Raw genomic sequence first — 23,174 nt, 5'->3', positions numbered from 1 at the left:
TTGATTTTCTGATATGCGGCTTTTTTTTTTTTTGAGTACAGTTGTAAAAGCTAAAGACGTTTATTTTCCTGGAGGAACATGGATAGATTCCAGGATAGGGGAGTTAACCCAAAAATGCATCTCCCCCCTTAGTTTCTCTAATGAGGAAATGAATTACAGAGCAGGGAGGGGCCAGTTCAACTCTCACATTTTATTGCAGGGGAAATGGTTAGAGAAGGGAAATGATTCAGCCAAAGTCACATGAGAGCTCATGGTGAAGCTGGCTCTTGAGCCTTAGGCCCCCAGCTCCCTTGTCCAGGGCCCCCCACCCCCAGAGTACCTCCCTCCCAGAGGGAGCTGAGCAGGGAAGAGAGGGTTTTTCCAAGTGGCAAGGACAGCTTGGAGAACAGATGTTTTAAAAACCCTCTCTCTCTCTGTCTGCCTCTCTCTTTCTGTTTTCTCAGTGCCTAGCACATCACGTTTCTTATATCAGATACTTAGTGCACCTTGGCTGCATGTTGAATGAATGACTCCCCCCACTAGAAAACTGTAAAATCATATTAATAGTAATGATAATCATTATATTAATGTAACACTTATATAGTGCTTAATATATGTCAGGTATACTATTAAGCGCTTTTAACAAATATTGTCTTATTTGCTCCTCACAACTTTGGGAGATAGGTGCTGTTGTTATCCCCCACATGAGGAAACTGAGGCACACAGAGATTGAGTGACTCATCCAGGATGACGCAACTAGTAAGTGTCTGAGACTGGACTTAAACTTAGGGTCTTCCTGACTCCAGGTCCAGTGCTGAGTGCACAATGGAGCCCCCTAGCTGCCCCTCTACAACTAGGGTATTCCTGAGATTGACCAGCAGGAGGAGGATGGCTTTGTCTTATGTAAGGGGAAACTCAGACTTAAAAGGTTGAGGTTAGATTGTGTTGAATCAGAGTGTCTTTTTAATAATTACTGACTTCGATTTAATACTTTTTGGTCATTTGAGCCTCACAACAGCCCCATGTGGTGGGTGGTACAGATGTTGTCCCAGATGAGGAAGCTGAGCCTTCCCAGCTCAGCCTGCTAGGAGAGGCCTCCCTCTGAGTGCAGCGTCCTCGCACTCCTTGGGAATGCTTCATTGGCAAGTATAAGCAGCACCCCACTAGGGTCTGAGGTGTCTGGCCTTCATAGATCACTCCCCTATGGGATCAAGTGGAAATATGAATGCCTCTGGAATTGAAGTTCTTCCCAGCCTGCCTCGGCCTTCCTTCTTACACATCCCTCCCGTCAATGTGTGCTGCCATCATTCTAGGTTGGCCTTCTGATTGTTCCCCCAATGATCCCGTATCTCCCATCTCTGTGCCTTTGTGCAGATTGTCCCCCGGGCCTAGAACACACTCCCTCCTCATTCCTGCCTCTTAGAATCCCTAATTCCCTTCAAGGCACACTGTAGTCAACGGTCACAAACATTTATCAATACCTTACTCTGTCAGACGCCATATTGAGCACTGGAAATACAGAGGCAAAAGCAGTCCATTCTCTCCAAGAACTTCTAATCCAGGAGATCCCATGTAAATAACTAGGGATATACAAGATACCAAAAATGGAGATGAAAAGTAATTTGAAAATTTAAGCAGCTAGGTGGTGTAATGGATAGAGTGTAGCACTGAGAGGAATGAGAGACCTGAATTCGAATCCTGCCTCATAAACTTAACCTGCCTCAGTTTCTTCCCCTGTAAAATGAGGCTAATATCTATGTCATAAGGTTATGCTGGTCAAATCAGTTAACATAATAACGTAAAGCTCTTTGCAAATCTTAAAGCACTTTAGGTATGCGGTTACTATTTTATATCTAATTTGGATATGGCTTTATATTATTTATATTTCACTCTCTCTTCCAGGTAGACTATAAGCTTCTTGAGGGCAGGCACTGATTGATTTGTCTCATTGTGTTCCTGCTTATATGTAAGCATATGTGTTAGGTGACATATATGTGTGTATATATGTGTAATATGTGGTGTATAGTATATGTGTGTGTGTATGTATACTTTATCAATATTTGTTCACTAGTTGGGGGAGACTGAGTTGTTGTTGTTGTGTTTGTCCTTCGTTTTCAAAGAGGACCATGACATCAAGAGGATGACATGACTTGCAGCTGACATTGATGTGAGTGAGGGAGGGCTGTGCAGGTCACCAGCTTCACTTTCTTCTCCTGAGCCATCTGGATCCAGTGGCCTGATATTCATCAGGATGACTGGTGATGGCCCAGAATGCAGTGGGAGACCCTGGCCCTTTCAGGCTAAGGTCTTATCACATTCTCACTTTGAGTGAGATACACCCATTCAATGAATAGGCTTCTGAGTAGAGCCTATAGGAACAAAGCTAGAAATTTAAAAAACTACAAGTAGAATCTTGCCACAGGTCTCTTTTGCCCATCATTAGCTAGAGTTCCGGTCTTCTCTGCAGTCACCTCTTAGGCAGTCTCTCCATCTGTGGGAAGATGCAAAGAGACTGCTGGCTGGCAGGACTCCCTCCCTTGCTGTGCCTTGCTTCCCTGAGCCACAAACGCAGACCTCAGCATGTCAGGTATTTGCCAGTGGGTAACCCTCATACCAACCTAAAGGGTTTCACTGAAGCTGGTATTGCAGGCAAGTGTTCTGTGGACTTTAGAGGCTTCTGGTTATCTTTTGCTCAATGACACAGGGAGAGAGCCAGTGCCCGAGGCCTGAACCTGACGCTTGAAGTTCTGTCCCTTTGGTCTCCGGGTCCCGAGTCTCAAAAGGAATGTTTGGGCTTCTCCTGCACTAAAGGGTGTGGAGGCTGGTTCCTTGGCACCTCTTATAACTTCCTTTTGACCCATTTTGGGGTGGGGGAATTGAAAGGGGCGAGATGGTTTGTGGCACAGCCACCAGACTGAGACATAATGTGCTAAGGCTATTACATCTGTGTGTCATGTGATCAGTCCCTGCTTGGGAATGAGGCAGTCAGAGCTTTGAACCTTTTGGATGTTTGACCAAATCAGAAACTGTGCTGGGGAATTAGATCAGTGAGGCAGAGTCTGGCCAGTCAGTATTGTTTCCTCTGCTCAGTGTCTTTGTGACCTCAAGATCTCAGTTTATGCTTTGAGACTTCCTGAATCTGAAGTATGGGTGGAAAAGGAGCATGATAGAGGGGTACATGACACAAAATAAAACCCTTATTTTATGTCATGGCCCAGAGGATAGGATGGAAGATGTAGAGTCAGAGACCTGAATTCAGGTTGAATGACCCTTAGACAAGCCACTCAGCCTCCCCAGTGGTCACTTTCCTTATCCCTTACACAGTTATGTTGGTAAGACAAATATGTCTTTTGGGGGGCCTTCGGGGGAAGGGAAGCATTGGACCCATGATTTCACTGTAGAGAGACTTAATACTCAGGGAGTAACATCACCCATGCAGAGTCTAGGCTTAGAGAGTTACCTGGCCACCCACAGGTTAAGTGGCCTGGACACTAGGTGGTATCATAGTGCACAGAGCACTGGGCCTAAATTCTGGAAGACCTCTCAGAGGTGGGGAACCTGCCTCAAGGCCACAGGTTCCCCTTAGTTCAAATGTGACCTCAGACTTACCAGCTTCATGTCCCCAAGTAAGTGACTTCCTCTCTGCCTCAGTTTTCCTCAACTGCATAATAGGGATAATAACCACACCTACCTCCCAGGATTGTGGTGGGGATCAAAGGAGATAATAATGTGCTTAGCGGGATAGGTGCAGCATAAATGTTTTTTTTCCCTTCCCCTCCCTCCAACGTTACACAGCCAGCATGTGTCATTAGAGGCAGAACCTAAGCCTCCATCTTTATGGCCCACAGGCTGGCTGGCATCTACTAGGCCTTGCGCCTCTCTCACAAAAGAGATTGTGGATATAAAAACATGCTTTTTTAAAAGTTGGGGATTTTTTTAAAAAGTATTTGTGATCTTTGGTGATCCTGACACTTTTCCTCCTCAAAAACCAGAGTAACAGTGAATCACTTGAGATTGTCAAGTAAAAGACGCCAGATAGCACAGCTAGGAATTCGTGGAATACTGAAGGCCCTTAACATCTGTTAAATTGGACACTACCCACTCTAAACTTCCAGACTAAGGAGTTAATAGTCCCCAGGCCACTAGCCTCTTCTCCCCCCCCCCCCGCAGAAGGCTCTTTCTTCTGCTTGCTTTTGTCTCTCTTAATTCTGGGCAACATCACTTATAGATGTATGGTCTCAGCTTCCAAAGAGCCATTGTGGCTTATCCAGCACAGATCTCCCTATGGAAGATCATTTGGCATCCAACCAAGCTGCGGAGCGCCCTGGGGGAGTTGCCAGAGAAGCAAGCTCACAATCCCCCGAAAGGGGCTGGAGATCTATCCTGCATATATCCAGGAGCCTCTCCTTTGTGCTTTGTTACAGGTACCTGTCTCTTGGGTGAGTTTTTAAAAAGAGGCCACAGGGACATTGTCAGTGGCTAGTTCATTGTAGATCTAACTTTAGGAATTCAGATGTGACTGTTCTCTCCTCTACTCAGCCCCAGTGGTCTCCTTGGCAACGCTGAAACAGCAACCAGAAGACCTGGCAGTTTCTGTGATATTGATGACATTCCTTGAGGGTCAGGCCTGGGCAGACATCCCTGGGAGACTTGGGCAGGGCAGGGGGAGAAAACACACTTCCACAACCCTGCAGGACGTGGCTCCTGCCTGCCCCCTGCTGGCAAATGCTGGGATTTCCACTCCCTGTTCTTCATTAAGAAGGAGCCTGTCATGGTGAAGAGCTGGTAGGGGCCTTGGAGATGATCTAGTCCAGGAGTTCTTTTATTTGATACACTCTGAGAAGGGGTCATCAGATTGCCAAAGAAGTCCATGACACACAAAGCTAAGAACCCTGATCTAGTTTGACCTCTTTATTTAATTTTTTCACTAAACAAAAAGCTATTTTTTCTCCCTCCTCCCCATTGGGAAAAAGAAAATAAAACAGCCTTTGTAACAATGGACAAGGAGAACAGACTTCCCCATTGGCTACGTCCAGAACTGTATATCTCCTTCCATATATATCATCCATCACCTCTCTGCCAAGACATGGCCAGCATCCTTCATCATAGGTTCTGTTGATGTTTCACCATTGCTTTGCGTTGACCAGAGGTCTTACATCTTTCAAAGCTGACTGCTTTTACAGTGTTGTTACTATATAAATTATTCTTCTAGACTCACTGCGTTCTATCCATTCTTGCCAGGTTTCACTGAAACTATATACCATTATTTGTTTAGCCATTTCCCAGTAGATGGGCACCCCTCAGTTTCCCATTCTTTGCTACCACAAAAAGAGCTGCTATAAATATTTTTGTACTCGTGGGTGCTTTTTCTCTCTCTTTGAGTCTTGGTAGTAGTATTGCTGCCAACTTCTTCATTTTATAGGTGAGAAAACTGAGGCCTAGAGAGCTTACATGACTTGCCCAATGTCAAATAAATTGTGTCATTCATTGGGATTTGAATCCAGGGCCTCTGATTCCAGAGCCAGGGTTCTTTCTACAGTACTGCCTTGCCAAGAAGACCTGGGTTCAAATCTCACATCAGCCAATTGCTAGCTTGCCCAGGTATGACGTTGGGCAAGGCAGTCTCTGAGCCTGAGGTTCCTTATCTGTAATCTAGCATGGTAAGTACTCCCTGGGTTGTGAGGGTATGATAGTCCTCTGTGGGCCCCATCTCCAGCTGCTGTCATTACCTGGCCCTCCCCAGAGCCTGCGCACCCTCTGCCCCCAGCCCTCCGCCCACCATCAGCAAAGCAGCCCTCTTCTGTCACAGTTTCTCACTGATGGCTGGAATAACATTGGCCATGTTTTGTACCTCATTAGTGACATCTCTTGTGTTTTACACCAAGAAACAGTCTTGGGTCACAGACTTACAGCAATTTGGAGGGCATCTAGTCCAATCTCCTCCTTTTTCAAATGAGGAAACTGAGACCCATAGAGGAGAAAGGACTTGTTCAAGGTAATTTAGGTACTAAATAGCAGAGCTAGGATTTAAACCTCATTCATTCCTCTGACTAGAGATCTAGCCTTTCTCTTGTACAACCTCACTTCCCTGTGTCTTGTGCTGTCAGTTTTGGACAGACATCTCAAACTCAATGTAGCAAAAATGGAATGTGTGTATGTTTGTGTGTGATGCACACATGTGTGTACATATATATCCTTCACTCTCACAACTGACACTTTGGTCCAGGCCCTCATCCCCTCTGACCTGGACTGCCTCCTCTGGCCTGGACTGGTACAGTCTCTTGCTGGTTGGCTTCCCACCCTCCTGTCTCTCCCATTCTGGTCCATCTTCCCTTCAGTTGCCAAAGAGAACTTCCTAAAGCACACATCTGACCATTTCACAACTGTTCCCAGCTTCGGAGGCTCCCTCTTCCCTCCAGGAGCCAATAGGAAATCCTCTGTTGGGCCTTGAAAGCTCTTCACAACCAATCCCTGTCTTCTAACACCTTGCTCCCTCTGAGCAAGTGCTCTAGGGACTCTGAGTGCTCTAGAGTCCCTCTCCCCTGGCCCTGCTGTTCCTTACCCATGACACACTATCTCCCAGCTCTTTGACTTCCCCAAAGCTCTCCCCTATGACTCTCCCCCTTAACCTCCATCTCTTGACTTCCTTCTAGACAATTCAGATCCCGCATTTGAGGTTCCCTCCAGTACTAGAGGGCATCTGAGGGCACAATGGATGGAGTACTAGGCCTGAAGTCAGGAAGATGCCTCTTCATGAGTTCAAATCTGACCTCAGGCATTTACTAGTTGTGTGACCCTGGGCAAGTCATTTAACCCCAGTTTGCCTCATTTTCCTCATCTGTAAAATGAGCCAGAGAAGGAAATGGCAAACCATTCCAATATCTTTGCCAAGAAAACCCCAAATAGGGTCACAAAGAGTTGGACATGATTGAAGTGACTCAGCTACCACTGCTAGTACCTGAGATTCCCTTCCATTTACACTATATACATATATTTGTGTGTGTGTGTGTGTGTGTGTGTGTGTGTATAATCTTGTATGCATGGGAGAAGGGAAGGGAACAAACATTTAAGTATCTACCATGTGCCAAGGTACTGTGCTGAGCTCTTACAAATATCACCTCATTTGAGCCGCACAGTAACACTGGGAGGTAGGTACTATTATAATCTCCATTTTCTATCCGAGGAAAATGAGGCAGACCTAGACTCAGTGGCTTGTCCAGGGTCATAAAGCTAGTAAACCTCTGAAGGCGGATTCTAAATCTGGACTTCCTGAACCCAGGCCCAGCCTTCTATCCACTGCCCCACTTAGCTGCCCTGGGTGTTTGCATGTTCTCTGCCACCCCCACCCCCCCCATTAGAAGGGGAGCTCCTTAAGGGCAGGAGTTGGGTTTTTGCCTTGCTTTGTATCCATAGCACTTAGCACAGGACCTGTCACATAGTAGATGTTCACTAAATGTTTGATGATACAGAGGTTGGTATGAGGCTTAGATAAACAATTAAGCAATTAAGCAACAACAAAAAATCCCCAAAGCAACACCTAATCCAAAGTCCATTGATTGCAGACATTGATCATAGAAAATGAGCTCTTGGTGGGCAGGTTCCTGGGGCTTAGGGTAGAGTTATTATTCAAACCCAGTTTGAAGTAGGGTGTGTACTAGGTGCTTTAGAAATGCTGTTTAAGATAGGCAGTATTTCTTTGCATTAGTCAGCTATGCATAGCCAAACATGGTGTAAGGGCTCTCCCTGATTCCTGCCTAGCTTACCGCCAGCAGCCTGGGCCTCCCCTGGCAGAGCAGGAAAGAGAAGGCCACTGAGTATCTTCAGGGCCATCCCAATCAATCACAGGCATTTCTGAAGACCAATACAAAATAGCTCCTGCCTTCACGTACATTATCTTGGGGAAAAACCATATTTGCACATGTAAATCAGCACAAAATATACAGGAAGTGATTTGGGAAGACCAAGAAAGGCCTCATCCAGGTGATGACTATGGAGCTGACTCAGAAGGGACCATCAGGAGTTATCTAGATGGAACATTTGTGTGTGAGGAAGGTCAATAACTGGGACCTAGAGTGCGTAGAGGACATCCTGGAAAGGGAGGGTGGAGCCAGACAAGGAAGATTTGCTTTGTTTTTAAATGTGGAGTTTGCATTTTGTCCCAGAAGTAGTCAGATGCCTCTGGAGTTTTCTGAGCAGGGGACTGAGAGGGGGACCTGAGAGCTGACTCTTGCCCTCACTGTGCCAATTCCCTGTATGAACATACCAGTTTGGTCACTGCACCAGCCCTAGCTGAGGAGGGAAGCATGTATTGTCCCCATTTTGCAGATGAACAAAATGACACCTGAAGAAAGGGAACAATTTGCCCTGGTCCATGCTATTAGCAGGTAGGTTGGGGCCCAAGTACCAATCTCTTGACTCCAAGGTGACACTGGCCACTCCCTATACTGGTATCTCAGAAGTGTCCAGAGAATTTTTTCTTCAAGGGACACTGGGGATACAGTTTGAGTGAAAGGTGCCCAATCCAGGCTTGGAGGCACTAATGCAAGTTTGGTTTTGTGTTTAGACTGAAGAACCTGGAGTCAAGTCCTCTGGGCAGATCTGATGCTCGGGTGAAGATGCTGGCAGCCCCTGTCAATCCAGCTGACATAAATGTGATCCAAGGTAACCTTGGTCTTTGGTTTATGTTAACTGGCATCTTGCCTTCAAGCCAGCTCATTTCCTTTCCTCTGCTGGGTTGGGAGTAGGGTTCCTGATTCAGGGCTACAGATGATGTCAGCCGAGCTGGTGGTTCAAACCTGTAATCTGTGCTCATGGGGCACACTGAGGCTAGTGGGTCAGTTGAGCTCAGGACCTCAGAGCTGCAGCAGTTCTAAAGCCAATCAGGTGCCCACACTAAGTCAGACACCAAGATGGTGGCCTTCAGGGACAGGGGCTACCAGGCTGCCTAAGGAGGGACTAACTGGACCAGATCAGAGATGGAGCCAGTCAAGTTTCTAGGCCAGTCAGCAATGAAACTTGGCTCCTTTGTGTCAAGATAACAGTTTTGGGTTGTTTTTTTTAAGTTATGTCATGTATGATCCCTAGCCCATGAGCCATCTGGGAGGCCAAATTAGTCCAATGGTCTGAAAATCCACAGGGAAACTAAAAATGCTCAATTTCATTTTTATTTAGCCAAAGGTGGGACCCTCCATCTACGTCAGTGACTCAGGGTGACAAATAAGCAATTACACCCGTGAATTCAACAAATAAGGGCCTCACATAGGGGGTACTGTTTGTCCCCTGTATGGAAATAATATGATTAACAAAATGCAAATTCATTTAAAAGGGAAAGGGGTAATCATTCATATAGTGCCTACTATGACTGTGCTGAACTCATTTTACAAGTATGATCTCATCTGATCCTCACAGCAATCCTGGGAGGTAGGTGCTATTGTTATCCCCATTTTACAGTTGAAGAAATTAACGCAGACAGAGGTTAAGTAACTCACCCAAGGTCATCACAGCTAGTAAGTGTTTGAGGCCTGGTATTAGCTCAGAAAAGTATCATTGAATTCATAGTAGCTTTTTGTCATCATTCATTTTGTCTGTCAGTATTAATAGTATAACTGATATTGTGTGGGGGCCTGTGACATTTATAGGGTTCCTTATACTGGAAGTGGTTGAGAATCACTGAGCTGACATGTTAAGCCTCTTTGAATGGAGGGAAAAGTACTGTGATATAAGAAAAGGAGTGTTTGCCATGGAGTCAGCGGACCTGAGTTCCATGCTTGTCTCTGGTGCTGCCTATGGACTGGTCACTTAGCCTCCCTGGGTCTCAGTTCCCTCATCTGTAAAAAGAAAGGTTGCCTTCGATGGCCCCTGTGGTCCCCTCCAGCCCTTATGCTCTGACTCTCTGCCATTTCTCTCTTTGAAGGTTTAAGAGTTAAAGGGAGAGTCCATGATGATCTGTGCTTTTTTCTGTCCCCAGGGACATATGGCATCCTTCCTGAGCTGCCTGCTGTCGCAGGGAATGAAGGGGTTGGCCAGGTGGTAGAAGTGGGCAGTGCAGTGACAGGAGTAAAGCCTGGAGACTGGGTGATCCCAGTTAACGGTGGTCTCGGTGAGTTCCTCCAGGGCCCTGCTGGGTCAGGCCTGACATCTTTCCCTCCGTGGGGCAGCCATTTTGGAACCTGTGTATACATTGCCAATCTCATTAGCTTCCTTCCATAAATATTTACCATGTGTCTGCTGCTCTAGGAAATTCCAGTGTTCCTTTAATGAGCCAAGCTGCTCTCTGAAACAAAGGCCTTCTTTTGAATATGAGTATTCTTCTGGGGATGCTATAGGGATGTGGAGTCCATGAGCCCCAGTAACCTCTGAAGAAGTGAAGCCGAGGGTCACCCAGAGATCCACAGAGAAGCACAGGGCAGGTGGGAGCCTCGGAGCAGGCTACAGAACCTGACCATGGCATGGAATAATGAAGGAGGAGAAGCGTCAAGAACTCCCTCGAAGAAAACTGGAAGGAAAAAAAATAGGGATGGACCTCCCATGTGGCAAAGCTACGTGATACCCACATAATGTGCAGAGAATGTCAGGGCCATCACAGAGGATGGCCAAGCTTGAATGAGTTGAAATCTGCATCTTTACAGTAAATTCCCACATCCATGAGCTCACAGCTGCACCAGAGCAGAGCAAATTAACCTGGGGCCACAGACTTGTTGGATTTTTAGAATCTTGATAACTGTTTCCATGAACTAGATTTCCTTTGTCAGTCCTATGTATTGTATTCATCCTAATTGATCCTATGCATTTAAAAAGATGATTCTGAGCAGGGGCCTCTAGGCTTCAACAGATCCTGCCCAAGGATGCCTAAGACACAGGACAAATTCTAAGAAGCCCTGTCCTGACACATCTGGGGTACTATGCATTTTGCCCTGTCCTAGAAACCAGAAGGGATGCAGAGATAGACATGATTCTGAGCCTGCTGGAGGATGCTAATCATTGGATCTTAGATACTGAGCCAGAAGGAACCTTAGGACCAGCCAGCGGGTGCACTCAAATTTACTAAGCACCTACTATGTGCCAGGCACTGGGGATGTTCAGTCAGAAGACTGTCCCCTCTGTCAAGGAGCTCCCGGTCTGATGGGGGAGACAACATGCAAACATTCATGAACAGACAAGTAATGGATAGCATTAATAAGCCCAGGAAGGCACAAAGGAGGAAGCTGATCCTGAGGAGGAGTTAAGTGCCTTGCCCAGGCTCCCACAGAGGCTGAGCAGTCAGCTGGTTGGCCTGATTATTTCCCCTTGTGTCTTAGCTATCAGCCCCCTGCTCCCTTTCTCTGGGGTTACAGCATGCCCCTCCCCCAAGGAGCATCCTCATTCCACCTACTCCCAGGTCTGTTGCTGAATGGAACAGCCTTGGTTTCCCAGTTTTCTCTCCCAGCCCACCCTGACTCTAGCAAGCACACGAGAAAGCGCTTTTGAAGTTTTCAGTCCCTAGTCACGAAAGGGAAACTGATGGGGATTTACAAAAAATGAGCGATGAGGAAGTCAGAACTTTACGAGAAATCTTTCCAAATCTGTGGTAAGAGGCTACAGCTGTTCTCTTTCTCTGGGACCTTGGCACATTTCCCCTTGTCTCTGGATCTCCATTTCCTCTTCTAGCAAGCAAAGTGGTTGGACTAAATGGTCTGCATGGTGCCATCTACAGTTCAATGATTCTCTTCCTCAGCCTGACCTTTGGAGCATAGCTCCAGATGCAGAGGTAGAAGGAATCCTGGAGGCCATTGAGGAAACTGAGGTGGCTGTGAGGTTAAGGGATTTGCCCAAGATAAAGCAGTTTAGCACCCTCACACCCTTCACTAAATCCTGTTTCATAGCTCTGTCTTTCAGCTCCTCTCCAGGCTTTAATTATTATTGGTGTTATCTCCTGTTTATGTTTTTGGTGAGGTTCAGATAGAAACGGCTGTTATCCTGAGGCTTTTATAATTTAGTGTTCTGAAAACAGTTGTGTACAACATATTGTGCATTGTCTATGAAATGGCTGTGTTTGGTTATTAATGTTATTATCACTCCAGTTTTGGGGCTCATCTGTCCCCAATTTCCGTGTCATTAAGACCTCACCAAGGTTTATGTACACCTGCTCAGAAAACTCAGGCCTGGTGCCTTCATCTGTCCAAAAATCCTGTGGATTCTATTTGATACACTTAAAACCCTTATTCTGAGAAGGAGCCCTGTAGCTTTTGTTGCACTGCCAAAGGAGTCCATGACGTTTAAAAAAAAAGATTCAGAAGCCTTGCTGCCATCCATATCCTAATGCTTCACCAGGGAAATCTGTCCTTGGCCCCTGCTTGACATGGCAAAGCATCAGGAGTATCTTGGAAGAGCCCTGGGGGATTAGAATGACCTTTCTGTGGCTCCAGTGTCCTCAGATTTGTTTCTGGACCATTCCCCCAAAGTGCCCATGGCTTCACTATTTCCCCTCAATCAAACACTTGTAAAGCGCCTACTGTGTGCCAGGCACTAAGCAATAGAGATACAAAAAGAGGCAAAGGACACCACCAGAGATAGCAAGCAAACAAATCTGTACAGTGCGAGCTATGCATGGGGTAAGTTGTTGTGCAGTCATTTTTCAATCCCATCTAACTCTTCATGACCCTATTTGGGGTTTTCTTGGCAAAAATACTGGAGCAGTTTGCCATTTCCTTCTCTAGCCTATTTTACAGATGAGGAAACTGAGGCAGACAGGGTGAAGTGATTTGCCCAAGGTCACACAGCTAATGTCTGAGACTGTCTGTGAGCTCAGGTAGATGAGTCTTCCTGACTCCAGACCTGGCTCTCTATGCAGTGCACCACCTCACTGCCCCATATAGAATAACTAGGAAGTAATTAAGAGAGGGAAGGCCCTGGAATTGAGAGGCTGAGGAAAGCTTCTTATAGAAGGTGGGATTTTAGTTGGGACTTAAAGAAGCCAGAGTCAGAGAGAGGAGGGAGAACATTCCAGACCTGGAGCCCAGAGATAGTGTAGCATCCATGGAACAGTCAGGAGGTTCACTGTCACTGGATCATGGAGTGCATGGAGAGGAGTAAAGTGTAAGAAGACTGGAAAGGGAGGAGGGGCCAAGCTATGTAGGGCTTTGAATGCCAACCAGAGCATTTTATATTTGCTCCTGGAGGGAACAGGGGAGCCCCTGTTGCAGCTTATCAGCACGCCCCTGCTGCTCACTGCCCACTTCCCACAGGAGAGCTGCTAGAGCTGTTAGCGATCTAGCAGCTGGATGAAGGTTTCTGGGGCTAGGTCAAGTCACCCTCCCCTTCAGCCACCCAAGGAAGTAGGCCATTTGAAACAGCTAGACCAGCCACCCACTCATGGGCCAAGCAAAGGATGGTTGGCTTCTGGACAATCTGAGAACTGGACGTTCAGGCTAGAGGAGGGGAGGGACAAGGGAGAGGAGAGTTCTGATCCCAGAACAGCTTGGGATCTTTCTTCAGACCACAGATTAACAAAGAAGCCCCAAAGTCATCCCCGGGTCTGTGCCAGGTCAGTGAGGGTGACTTTGGATTCTACTCTGGGTCAGTGTCTGGGCATTTGTACCCATGGAGTGGAGCAGAGACTCCCATTTACTTTCATTTCCCTTTCATTCATTTTCCTCTCTAGCCTCCAGGGGAGTGGCAGGTGCTGCCAAGCTTTTGTGGCCTACCCTGGGATGAAGTTAGAGGCAGATAGACAGTGAACCCCTGGGAGGTTAAGGTTTCTGCATCCACCCTTTACTTGTCTGAGACTCTTCTCATTGAGACCTCCTAATTATTTCCCTTTCCTGGAATAGTTGCGTAACCAAAGTGTCTGTGCCATCCCATTGTGTGGTACAAAGAGCAGTGGTCTAAGAGTCAGCAGGCTTGGACTCTGCTGGCTCTGGCTGCTACATGACTTTGGGCTGGTCACTGCCCTTCCCTTGAGTCTCAACCTCATCTGTCACATGAGAGGACTGGTGTAAACAGTCTCTACATCTAAGGAGTTTCCTCACTGGAAGTTCCCTATATCTGTGAAGTCACAAGTCACAGCGCAAAAAACTCCTTCAGTCAGTTAACAAATGAAAAAAACGTTTCTTAATTGCTTGTTGCAGTTCAGTCTTGTCTGACTCTTTGTGACCCCATTTGGGGTTTTCTTGCAAAGTCATGGAATGGTCACCATCTCCTTTTCCAACTCATTTTACAGATAGGGAAACTAAGCAGTGGGGATATAAAAGACAAAAGTTAAGCATTCCCTACCTCCACGGAGCTTCTACTCTAAAGGAGGAGACTACATGTATGTACATAGGCATGTATAGTCTAAATATGTGCACAGTCAATACCAGGCAGTGGGGACTGGGCACTCAAAGCAGCTCGGAAGGAATTCAGGAATTTGGGGTCATGTAAAAGGTCAGCAGCTGTTCCCTCATTTAGGGGGGGAGCTGGAGAGGGCAGCAAGTGAGGTGCTGGCCTTGGAATCAGCAAGACCTGAGTTCAGACAACCAGTAAACATTCATTAAGCACTTACTATGTGCCAAGCATGGTTGAATTCTACCTCAACCACAGACTAGCTTGTGCCCTTGGGCACATCATCTCATTCAGCTGTTTTTTCACCTGTCAAATGAGGGTGATGACAGCATCTTCCTCCCAGGGTGGTGTTAAGGATCGAAAGAGATGCCACATATAAAACACTTGGCAGACTCTAGAGCTCTATAGCAATGCAGGGTGGCTATTAGCCTTAGAGAACTTCCTGAAACACAAGGAAGGTAAGTAACCCACATGCACAGGTTGCTTTTATCTCATTGAATCATCAGAACAACCCTGGGAAGTTGAGGCTTTTTTTGTCTTTCATTTTGCTGATAAGGAAACTGAAAGTACCCAGGATCACACACATTAGAAAGTTGCATTCAAATTCAGCCTGGTTGTATCAGAGACAGGACTTGGACCCCAGTCTTCTGGATTCCAAAGACAGTCCTCTCTCCTTTGCGCTCTCTGGATTTGGGTGTTATGATCATTTGACTGAATACTTAAGTCAACAAACACTTATTAGGCATCTCTTGTATACCAAGCACAGTATTGTACATCAACCCTCTCTGAGGTGGGCAGTTGAGGACTTGGAGACAGTAATTCTTCTCTTTCCTGACCTCAAATCCTTCCTTATTTCCAGATGTTTTAGAACATCGGATTTTGAGGCCTTTGCAGAGCAGAGTAAAAACCTGGAGAGATGAAGAGTTTGGAGAGGGAAGGTACTGAGCTTCAGGCCTTTGGTGTGTGAACACTGATCTTCTCTGACCTAGGAACCTGGCGTGCTGAAGTTGTAGCCAATGAAAAGTCCTTTATTGGGATCCCAAGCGACATTCCCCTGCATTGTGCAGCCACCCTGAGCATAAACCCCTGCACTGCCTACAGGATGCTGTTGGACTTCGAACAGCTACAACCTGGTGAGTGACTGAAGTGGAGCTGTGCACAGTCCTAATCTGGGGGCCCCTGGGGAGCTGAGAGGAATACAGTCCATCAGAATAACCTTAGCCTATGAGTCAGGAGGGGGGTCACTAGCGGTCCAGAGTGTTCTCCTCTCCCTCTGCTCTGCTCTCTGTAACAGTGAGTATGCAGGAAGACCGGGGGACACTAACCTTGGTTCAACCAGAAGAATTCACCTGAGGCGGCAGAGTGACTTCCTGGGCTCCTCCCTCACTTACCCTGACTTGTCTCCCCCGCTCCATCCCATGGTCTCTTCTCATACAGCTACCACTCCCCGTTCCATTCCAGGAGCCTCCTGCTCTGTATCCATCCCTTAGGTACCTCCCTTCTCCACTTCATCCTCCACATATCTGTCAGTGATATTCCTAAAACATAGGTCTGACCATGTCACTCCCCTACTCATTAAAGTCCAGTTGCTCCCTCTTACCTAGAGTTAAATAGAAATTCCCTTCTATAACATTTAAAGTGCTTCACAGTCTGGCTCCACCTTGCTTCTCCATCCCTGTTATACATCACCTCCCTCCCCCTGCATTGCTGCAGGCCATCTTGCTGTTTTTCATCCATCAGATGCTCATTTTCCATCTCCACACTTTTCCAGTCTGTCTCTCCCACCCCCCCACCATGCCTAAAATTCACTCCATCCTCACCTCCAGCTAGGGCTACCTTGGCCATGAGACTGTTCTTGATCTCCCTTCCTCTTCCCCAGCTGCTAGTTCTGATCTCATCAAAATTACCCTGCATGTATTTCATGGAGATCTTGTATAAATTTTGTATTTATTTGTGTGTGTGTGCGTGTGTGTTTACATATATCTGTATCTGGTTATATTTGTATGTGTACATGTTGCCTCTCCAGTAGACTGTAAACTGTACATCAGAAGTGAAGTAAGGACTGTTTGATGTCTCTGTATTTCCAGTGCCTGGCACAGACTTTGGTTCAGAGTAGGTGCTTAATGATTGCTTGGTTAACTTGCCTTAGAGAAGAATAAAACAGAGGCCTGGGTAGGATTTCACCTAGGGCACAGGTGTGAGTTCTTGTCCAGGTTTGGCCTGGGATCATTTCTTTATTGATTGTCAAGGGAAGCTGCCTGATAATCTGCAGCCTGTCTGAATATTTGTTCATGGTGTTATTGTTTTTTGTTTTTGTTTTGTTTGAGGGAAAGGGACATGAATCAGTCTTAAAATAGAGAGTGGTTCTCAGAGGCCTGACAGTGACTTAAGTCTGAAGAACCCATGTGTGCCATGACTGTGTGTTTAGCTTGGCTAATCTTGTGCTCCTTAAAACCTATGGCTTCCTGGTTTCCAGGGGCTGTGATACCCAAATATTTTGTCTCCTAGTCCTCACTGTGGCAGGTATAGTTTGCCTAAGATGGAGGAAAAAACATTTCCTATTTTTGTTTTCAAATCTTTCATAGCCATACCTAGAGATCTGCTGACTTCCCTTATCATTTCTTAAACCAGCAAAACACAAGTTTACCCTTTGAGCCTTTCTCACCATTTTGCTTGGATTTCTTAACTTCACTGAGATTTAAACCAAAGGAGTGTCTATTTCTTCTGCTCCTAGAATGGTAGAGCAGAAAGAGAACTTGAAACCTAGAATTTCAGAATTAGAAAGCTCTCAGAACAGAACATCAGAGCTGAGAGGAGGCCTTAGAACATAAACTCTCAACTAGGAGGGCCCTTAGAACATATAACAGACTATCAGAATCCAATGGGATCTTATCATGTAAGAGCTTGCAAAGTCCTTAGGGAGGTAATAGTAGAACGTCAGGGCTAGAAGGGAACTCAGTAGCCATGCCATCCAAACCTCTCACTTCAGAGGATGGAATTTAAGCCTTTTATAAAGGGGAAATGACTTGTCCAAAGTCACACAGTGAATTAGAGCTAAAGCAGGACCCCTGTCAGCCATCACCTAAAATTAGAGCCCGAACAGCCTCCCACCCTCCCTCATTTAGCAAGAGGCTCATGGCCTTGCAGCACATCCTCAGAATACCAAGGCTTCTCTGTCTGTTATCATTGGGACAAAGGAACAGGAATTGTATCTCCAGAGGAAGAAGACAGTCCTCTAGACAGAACCTGACTCCTCCATGGCTGGACCCTGGCTGATATCCCAGGCTCTGTCCAACCCTCACCCTAACCAGCGTGGGTTGAGTGACTGCTTCCTTCTCTGTTACACAGTGATCAGAACAAAGGATCTTTGAATAAGCAACAGATGGATCTAGGGCTAGGACCCTGCCCCAAAGTGATCCTAGTGAGAAGTCACTGAAGCGTAAGCCTATTCCGAGTGAGGAATCCTTTCATTCTTTGTATCCTCAGGGCCTACCATAGTACCTGGCATATAGTAGATCCTTAATAAATACTTGTTGACTGATTGAGAGCATTGTCTTGAATGACAACATGAGACCCACTTTGGCCCTAGGAGCCCGCACTGGGAGGGCCTGGGCAGGGAAGGCATGGCCTTTTGAGTTGTGTTTCTCTTTCCACCACTCTAGGAGACTCTGTCATCCAGAACGGAGCCAACAGTGCAGTGGGACAAGCAGTCATTCAGATTGCTGCAGCCTTGGGCCTGAGGACCATCAACATTGTGCGAGACAGGTAGGGGAGCAGGAGTTGGACTGTGGCTTATGTGCTTTGTCACAGAATCTGTCATGGGGTCTTTCAGGATACCCTCAAAGATTGTTACAAGACCCCTGACTAAAGGACAAGCAAGGCAGCTAGCAGGAGCTGGGAAAGAAGCTGGATTACAGTGAGGCCATCTTCAAGAAGGTTCCTAAGAACTGTATATGCAAATGTGCCTCTAGTAGATTTGAGAAAAGCCAACTGTGCTGTTCCCAGCTCTGACCCTAGATCACAGAAACCTCAGTGAAGCACCAGACCTGATTTCTCCCATGCCAGGGACTCGAGTCAGCCTTGCAGAGTGAAATGAAGGTGGCTTGGTTGGATGTATAAAACATCAAGAATTAAAGGGAGAATGCCCTTTCTTGGCTATCCACTCTTATTTGGTACTCTCATCACATGGGAAGGAACTAGGGCCCTATTTTCAGAACAGCCACTGCTATTTGCTTTGTTCTTTGAGCAGAGTTTCCCAAGCCTCCCATGTCAGAAGTGTGGTACAGCCCCTCTAGGGGGGCTCCAAGGCCAGAGCCACAGTGCTGCCCCCACTTCTGACCCTGGTCCTCAGCTTGTTCTGATTGCCCAAGCACCCTCGGGTGGCCCTTGCAATAATCTTGGGAGTGAGAGAATAGGCAATGGGGCATGATATCCTATGGATATTCCAGTAGGAGGAATAAAAGGAGTGAGCTGATTTGTTCTAAAGTATAACAGCATGAGAAAGGGAGCAGGACAGAGTCATGACCCTTTTAAAGTGAGAAAAGAGCCTGGCTTGTCTCAAGGAGAGTCTCTGGCTGTTGGGAATTAGGAGCCCTGGAGCCCTGGCTTCTAGGGCCCTGAGCCACATGGGGAGCCTTGGTGAGAACAGTGTGACTCAGGTCCTTTGGTTCTGTTTGGGGCCTAGGCCAGATCTCCAGAAGCTGACAGACAGACTGAAGGACCTGGGGGCTGAACATGTCTTCACAGAGGAGGAAATGAGAAAGCCAGAGATGAAAGACTTCTTCAAGGTACTTGGGCTAGTGTTGTATTCTCTAGACCAAATAAAACTTGATGTAGAGAAGCCAAAGGGCCAGTGTGTGACTTTGAAAAATAGCATGGCTTAGTGAAGAGGGCCCTGAATTTGAAGTCTGCAGACCTGGGTTCAAAGTTCCGCTCTGCTATCTGCTGTCTGTAGGACCTTGGGCAGGCCAGAGCTAACCTCCCTGGGTCTCAGCTCCCTCAAGTGTAGAAGGAAAGGATTGGACTGGATCACCTTTGAAGTTCCTTCTAACTAGAGCCACGATCTTGTGGCAGAACATCTCTGGGCCTCACTTTCTCAGTCAGTAAAATGAGGGCAGGGGGAAGGGAAGGGAAGGGTTGACTAGAAACCCTCTGAAATCTCTTACTACTGCTCTATGATGCCATGAAGTCTATGATTCTTGAAAGCAGCCAGTCTTGAATTTGGAGAATTTCCCCAGTTTTCCTCACATAGAAACCTCTCTTCTTTCCTGGAAAAAGCATCTGTCCAGTCATTAGTTAACAGAACAAATCAGCACACACACCCCTTGGGGCAGAATCCCATAGGCCTTGTGAAAGACTCTGTGTGTTCGTCCTTCATTGCCAAAGAAGACCATGCCATCAGAGAAATAATGATGTGACATGCACTTGACTTTGTTTTGAGTGAGGGAGGACTGTGCAGGTTACCAGCCTTATTCATCAGGAGGACTGGAGATGACCCAGGAGGAGGCAGTTGGGGTTAAGTGACTTGCCCAAGGTCACACAGCTAGTGAGTGTCAAGTGTCTGAGGTGAGATTTGAACTCAGGTCCTCCTGACTCCTGCACTGGTGCTCTATCCACTGCACTACCTAGCTGCCCAAGCTGTGAAACACTAAAAAGAAAGTGGAAGACAAAATAGAGGAAAAATTCACAACAGAGAGCCAGCATGCTGTAAGAGGAGCAGCCCAAAGCCTTGAGGAGCAGACTCAAGCCTGGCTTGGGGCCAGTCACTTCTCCCTAGACCTTTTATCCCCATCAGTACGGTGGAGGGAGGCTAGTTCCACAAAATCTCTAAGGCCTCTTCCCCATCCACTAACACCTGAGATTGTCTGATCCTCAGCCAGACTCCCAAATCTCACCCTAGCACAGCAGTCACCCTGCGAGTAGCAAGAACCCTCTGGCTCATGCTTCTAGAGCACTCTACAGCCTTCAGAACATTGACATCCATTATCTCATTTGGAATAAACTTCCACAGCCTAGCCTCGCGAGGTTCCCAGGACCTACCAGCTCATCACCAGCTGATGAAATCTTTTGGCCACAGCAATTTATTAAACTCCTAAGGCATAGAAAGAAGAGTGGTATGTGAGCTGCATCAGTACAGGAAGCAACCTCCTCAGTGAAGTCATGGGTCGTTTGAAATAAGCATACATGCTGTCTTCTATTAGTCTATAGGCCAGACCGCAGATGACCAGCACCCTTGCAAGGGGGACCCTCACCAGAGCTCCCCTGTCTTGGGTTGCTCTGCATTTTTCCATTGCCTGCTGGGCCCAAGGCGTTGTGCCAGGGCACAATTATAATGTTATTTTAAATTTTTCGATTCTGTCAGGGAGAAGGCCTCTAGACCAAGGGTGATTCTGCTTATCTGTGTCCTGAGCCCCTTGGGCAGACTAGTGAAGTCTATGGGACCCCATTCTGAGAAGAATCACATTTTTTCAGTGCAAATGAAATTAACATGTTTTTCAGTGCAAATGAAAAGCAAAAAGAAATACATGAGATTGCAGAGGAAACCAACTCTGTTGGAATACAGCCATCAGAATATTTCTTAAAACAGTTTTGTGGACACTTGCTGTAGGCCAGCCATCGTGCTAGGTGCCAGGATTGTAAGTACAGTGAAGCAATCCTTGCTCACAAAGAATCGACAGTGATGGAGAAAACACCAAGTATGTCTATATAGCCAATCAGCTACAAACCTTTATCGGTCATTCGGTAAGTACCTGGTAAGCACTTTATTCAAGGCGCCCTGCTAAGCACTAAGGATGCAAATAAAGGTAAAAACAGGCCCTGCCCTTGAGGAGCTTTCGGTCTAATGGGGAGATACCATGCAAACTATATATGTTCAATACATATGTACTCAAATGAGAGGCACCAGCAGCTAGGAGAACAAGGCCTCCTGCAAAAGGTAGGAGTTGAGCCAAGTCTTAAAGGAAGCCAGGGAGTCAAAAGAGAGGATTCTAGGTGTGGAAGATGATGGCCATCACAAAGGTAAAGAGTTGGAAGATGTGTGAGAAACAACAGGTCATCCGTGGAGCATATTTGATCTCAGAGGGACTTACGAAGTAGGGCAGTGACAAGGTGAGACCCACACCTTAGAAAAAGTACTTTGGCAGCTGAGGGGAAGATGGACTGGAGTAGGGAAAGACTTGAGGCGAGGAGGCAGATTAGATATTGCAGTAGAGCAAGTAAAAAGGGGTACAGGTCTGTACTAGGGCCGTGGCTATGTTGGTACAGAGAAGATACATATTAGAGATGATGTTAAGGCTGAAATAAGATTTAACAGAATTTTGGGTACAGATTATATCAGAACTCACAGGAACTTATGAGATCACCAAGTAAGATAGTGTAGAGGGAAAAATGAGGGTCCAGGACAAGGGTGGGGAACCTGCAGCCTTGAGACCACATGTGGCCTTATAGGTCCTCAGGTGTAGCCCTCTGACTGAATCCAAATTTCACAGAACAAATCCACTTAATAAAAGAATTTTTCTGTAAAACTTGGACTCAGTCAAAAGGCCGCCCCCGAGGACCTAGGGGGCCACATGTGGCCTTGAGGCTACACGTTCTCCACCCCTGGTCTGGGACAAAACCTTGTAGGACACCCTTGGATGGAAAGCATGACCAGGATGAAAATCTAGCAAAGGGGACTGAGAGGAGGCTCTCTGACAGATAGGAAACCCAGCAGGACTATGCAGGATAGAAGCATCTTCAATGGTATCAAAGGCCATACAGAGGTCAATTAAGGTGGGGATGATTGAGACAGGCCTTTAGATTCATCAGTTAAGAAAGAATTGATACTTTGGAGAGTAGAGAATAAGTACAAAGAAGTTAAATTCAAGGCATTTGATTGGGATCAGGAAAGGTTTCATGTAGGTAATTTTGGCTGTGCCTTGAATAAAGGTTTTACGTGAGGCAGAGGTGAGGAGGGGGTGCGTTCCAAGGATGGGGCACAGTTAGTGCAAAGACTTGGAGATGGGAGATAGAGTATCACATGTGAGGGATACAGAGAAGGCCAGCTTGGATCGTAGAATACAAGAAGGAAAATAATGCCCATTGAGGCTGGAACACCAAGGTGGAAGAATCAAGGGAAGAACTGGGTTTGAATCCGGTCATTCAACAAACATTTATTAGCTCCCTGTTGTGTGCCAGGCAGTGGGCACTCAAGACCAAACATGCAGCCTTCAGACACTTCTGGGACCTCCCTGAACCCCGGCTTCCCCTCTCGAAAATGGAGATAAAGCCTGTAGAACCTACTTTCCTGGCTCATTGAGAGGTTCAAATAAGACAATCTGTGCACAGTGCTTCGTAAACCTTAAGGAGGCATCCTTTGCATTGATTTTTGTTGAGTCGTTTCAGCCATGTCCGACTTTCCATGGCCCCATCCGGGGTTTTCTTGGCAAAGATCCTGGAGCGCTTTGCCATTTCCTTCTCCAGCTCATTTTATAGATAAGGAAACTGAGGCAAATAGGGTTAAGTGACTTGCCCAGGGTCATCCAGCTAGTGAGTATCTGAGGCCAGATTGGAGTTCAAGTCTTTCTGACTCCAGGCATGGTACTCTATGCACGATGGCGCCACCTAGCTGCCTTACACATGTCAGCTACTGTTCACAGATTTTTAGAATTGAAAGGAATGATCAGGTCATCCAGTTTATCTGTCTCAGGGATTCCTTGCTGCCACATACCTGACAATCAGGCTTCCAGTGAGAGAGAATGCCCAACTGAGTGCCCTGGTGGGCACCAGAAAATGCTTATCAAGGGATCAATCACATCCCAAGTCAGTCCATTCCACTTAGCTTTGATCCTTTAGAACTTTTTCCTGTCGTAGTCTCAGTTTGCCTCTTGGTGCTCCTCCTCCAGAACCAAACAGAACAA

General features: G+C 46.5%; 1 protein-coding gene across 5 annotated transcripts in view; it reads left to right on the top strand.

The window, feature by feature from the left end:
* The window catches only part of MECR (mitochondrial trans-2-enoyl-CoA reductase), a 41,667-nt gene that overhangs the window by 7,029 nt on the left and 11,464 nt on the right, over window positions 1-23,174 (top strand). For 2 of the 5 annotated variants that reach the window (XM_072609617.1, XM_072609619.1), the window contains exons 2-6: window positions 8,543-8,640; window positions 9,947-10,078; window positions 15,267-15,410; window positions 17,940-18,042; window positions 18,962-19,064. In XM_072609617.1, the coding sequence (XP_072465718.1) occupies window positions 8,543-8,640; window positions 9,947-10,078; window positions 15,267-15,410; window positions 17,940-18,042; window positions 18,962-19,064 (580 nt within the window). Of the gene's footprint in view, window positions 1-661; window positions 739-1,881; window positions 1,946-4,384; window positions 4,404-8,542; window positions 8,641-9,946; window positions 10,079-15,266; window positions 15,411-17,939; window positions 18,043-18,961; window positions 19,065-23,174 lie in introns of those variants that run through there. The other 3 variants (XM_072609621.1, XM_072609618.1, XM_072609620.1) reach the window with 3 other exon arrangements.

This window comes from Notamacropus eugenii, chromosome 5 (assembly GCF_028372415.1).
Source record: "Notamacropus eugenii isolate mMacEug1 chromosome 5, mMacEug1.pri_v2, whole genome shotgun sequence".
NCBI classification, from domain to species: Eukaryota; Metazoa; Chordata; class Mammalia; order Diprotodontia; family Macropodidae; genus Notamacropus; species Notamacropus eugenii.
Note: the sequence above shows the minus strand (reverse complement) of the source record. Positions and strands in the feature narration are given on the sequence as shown.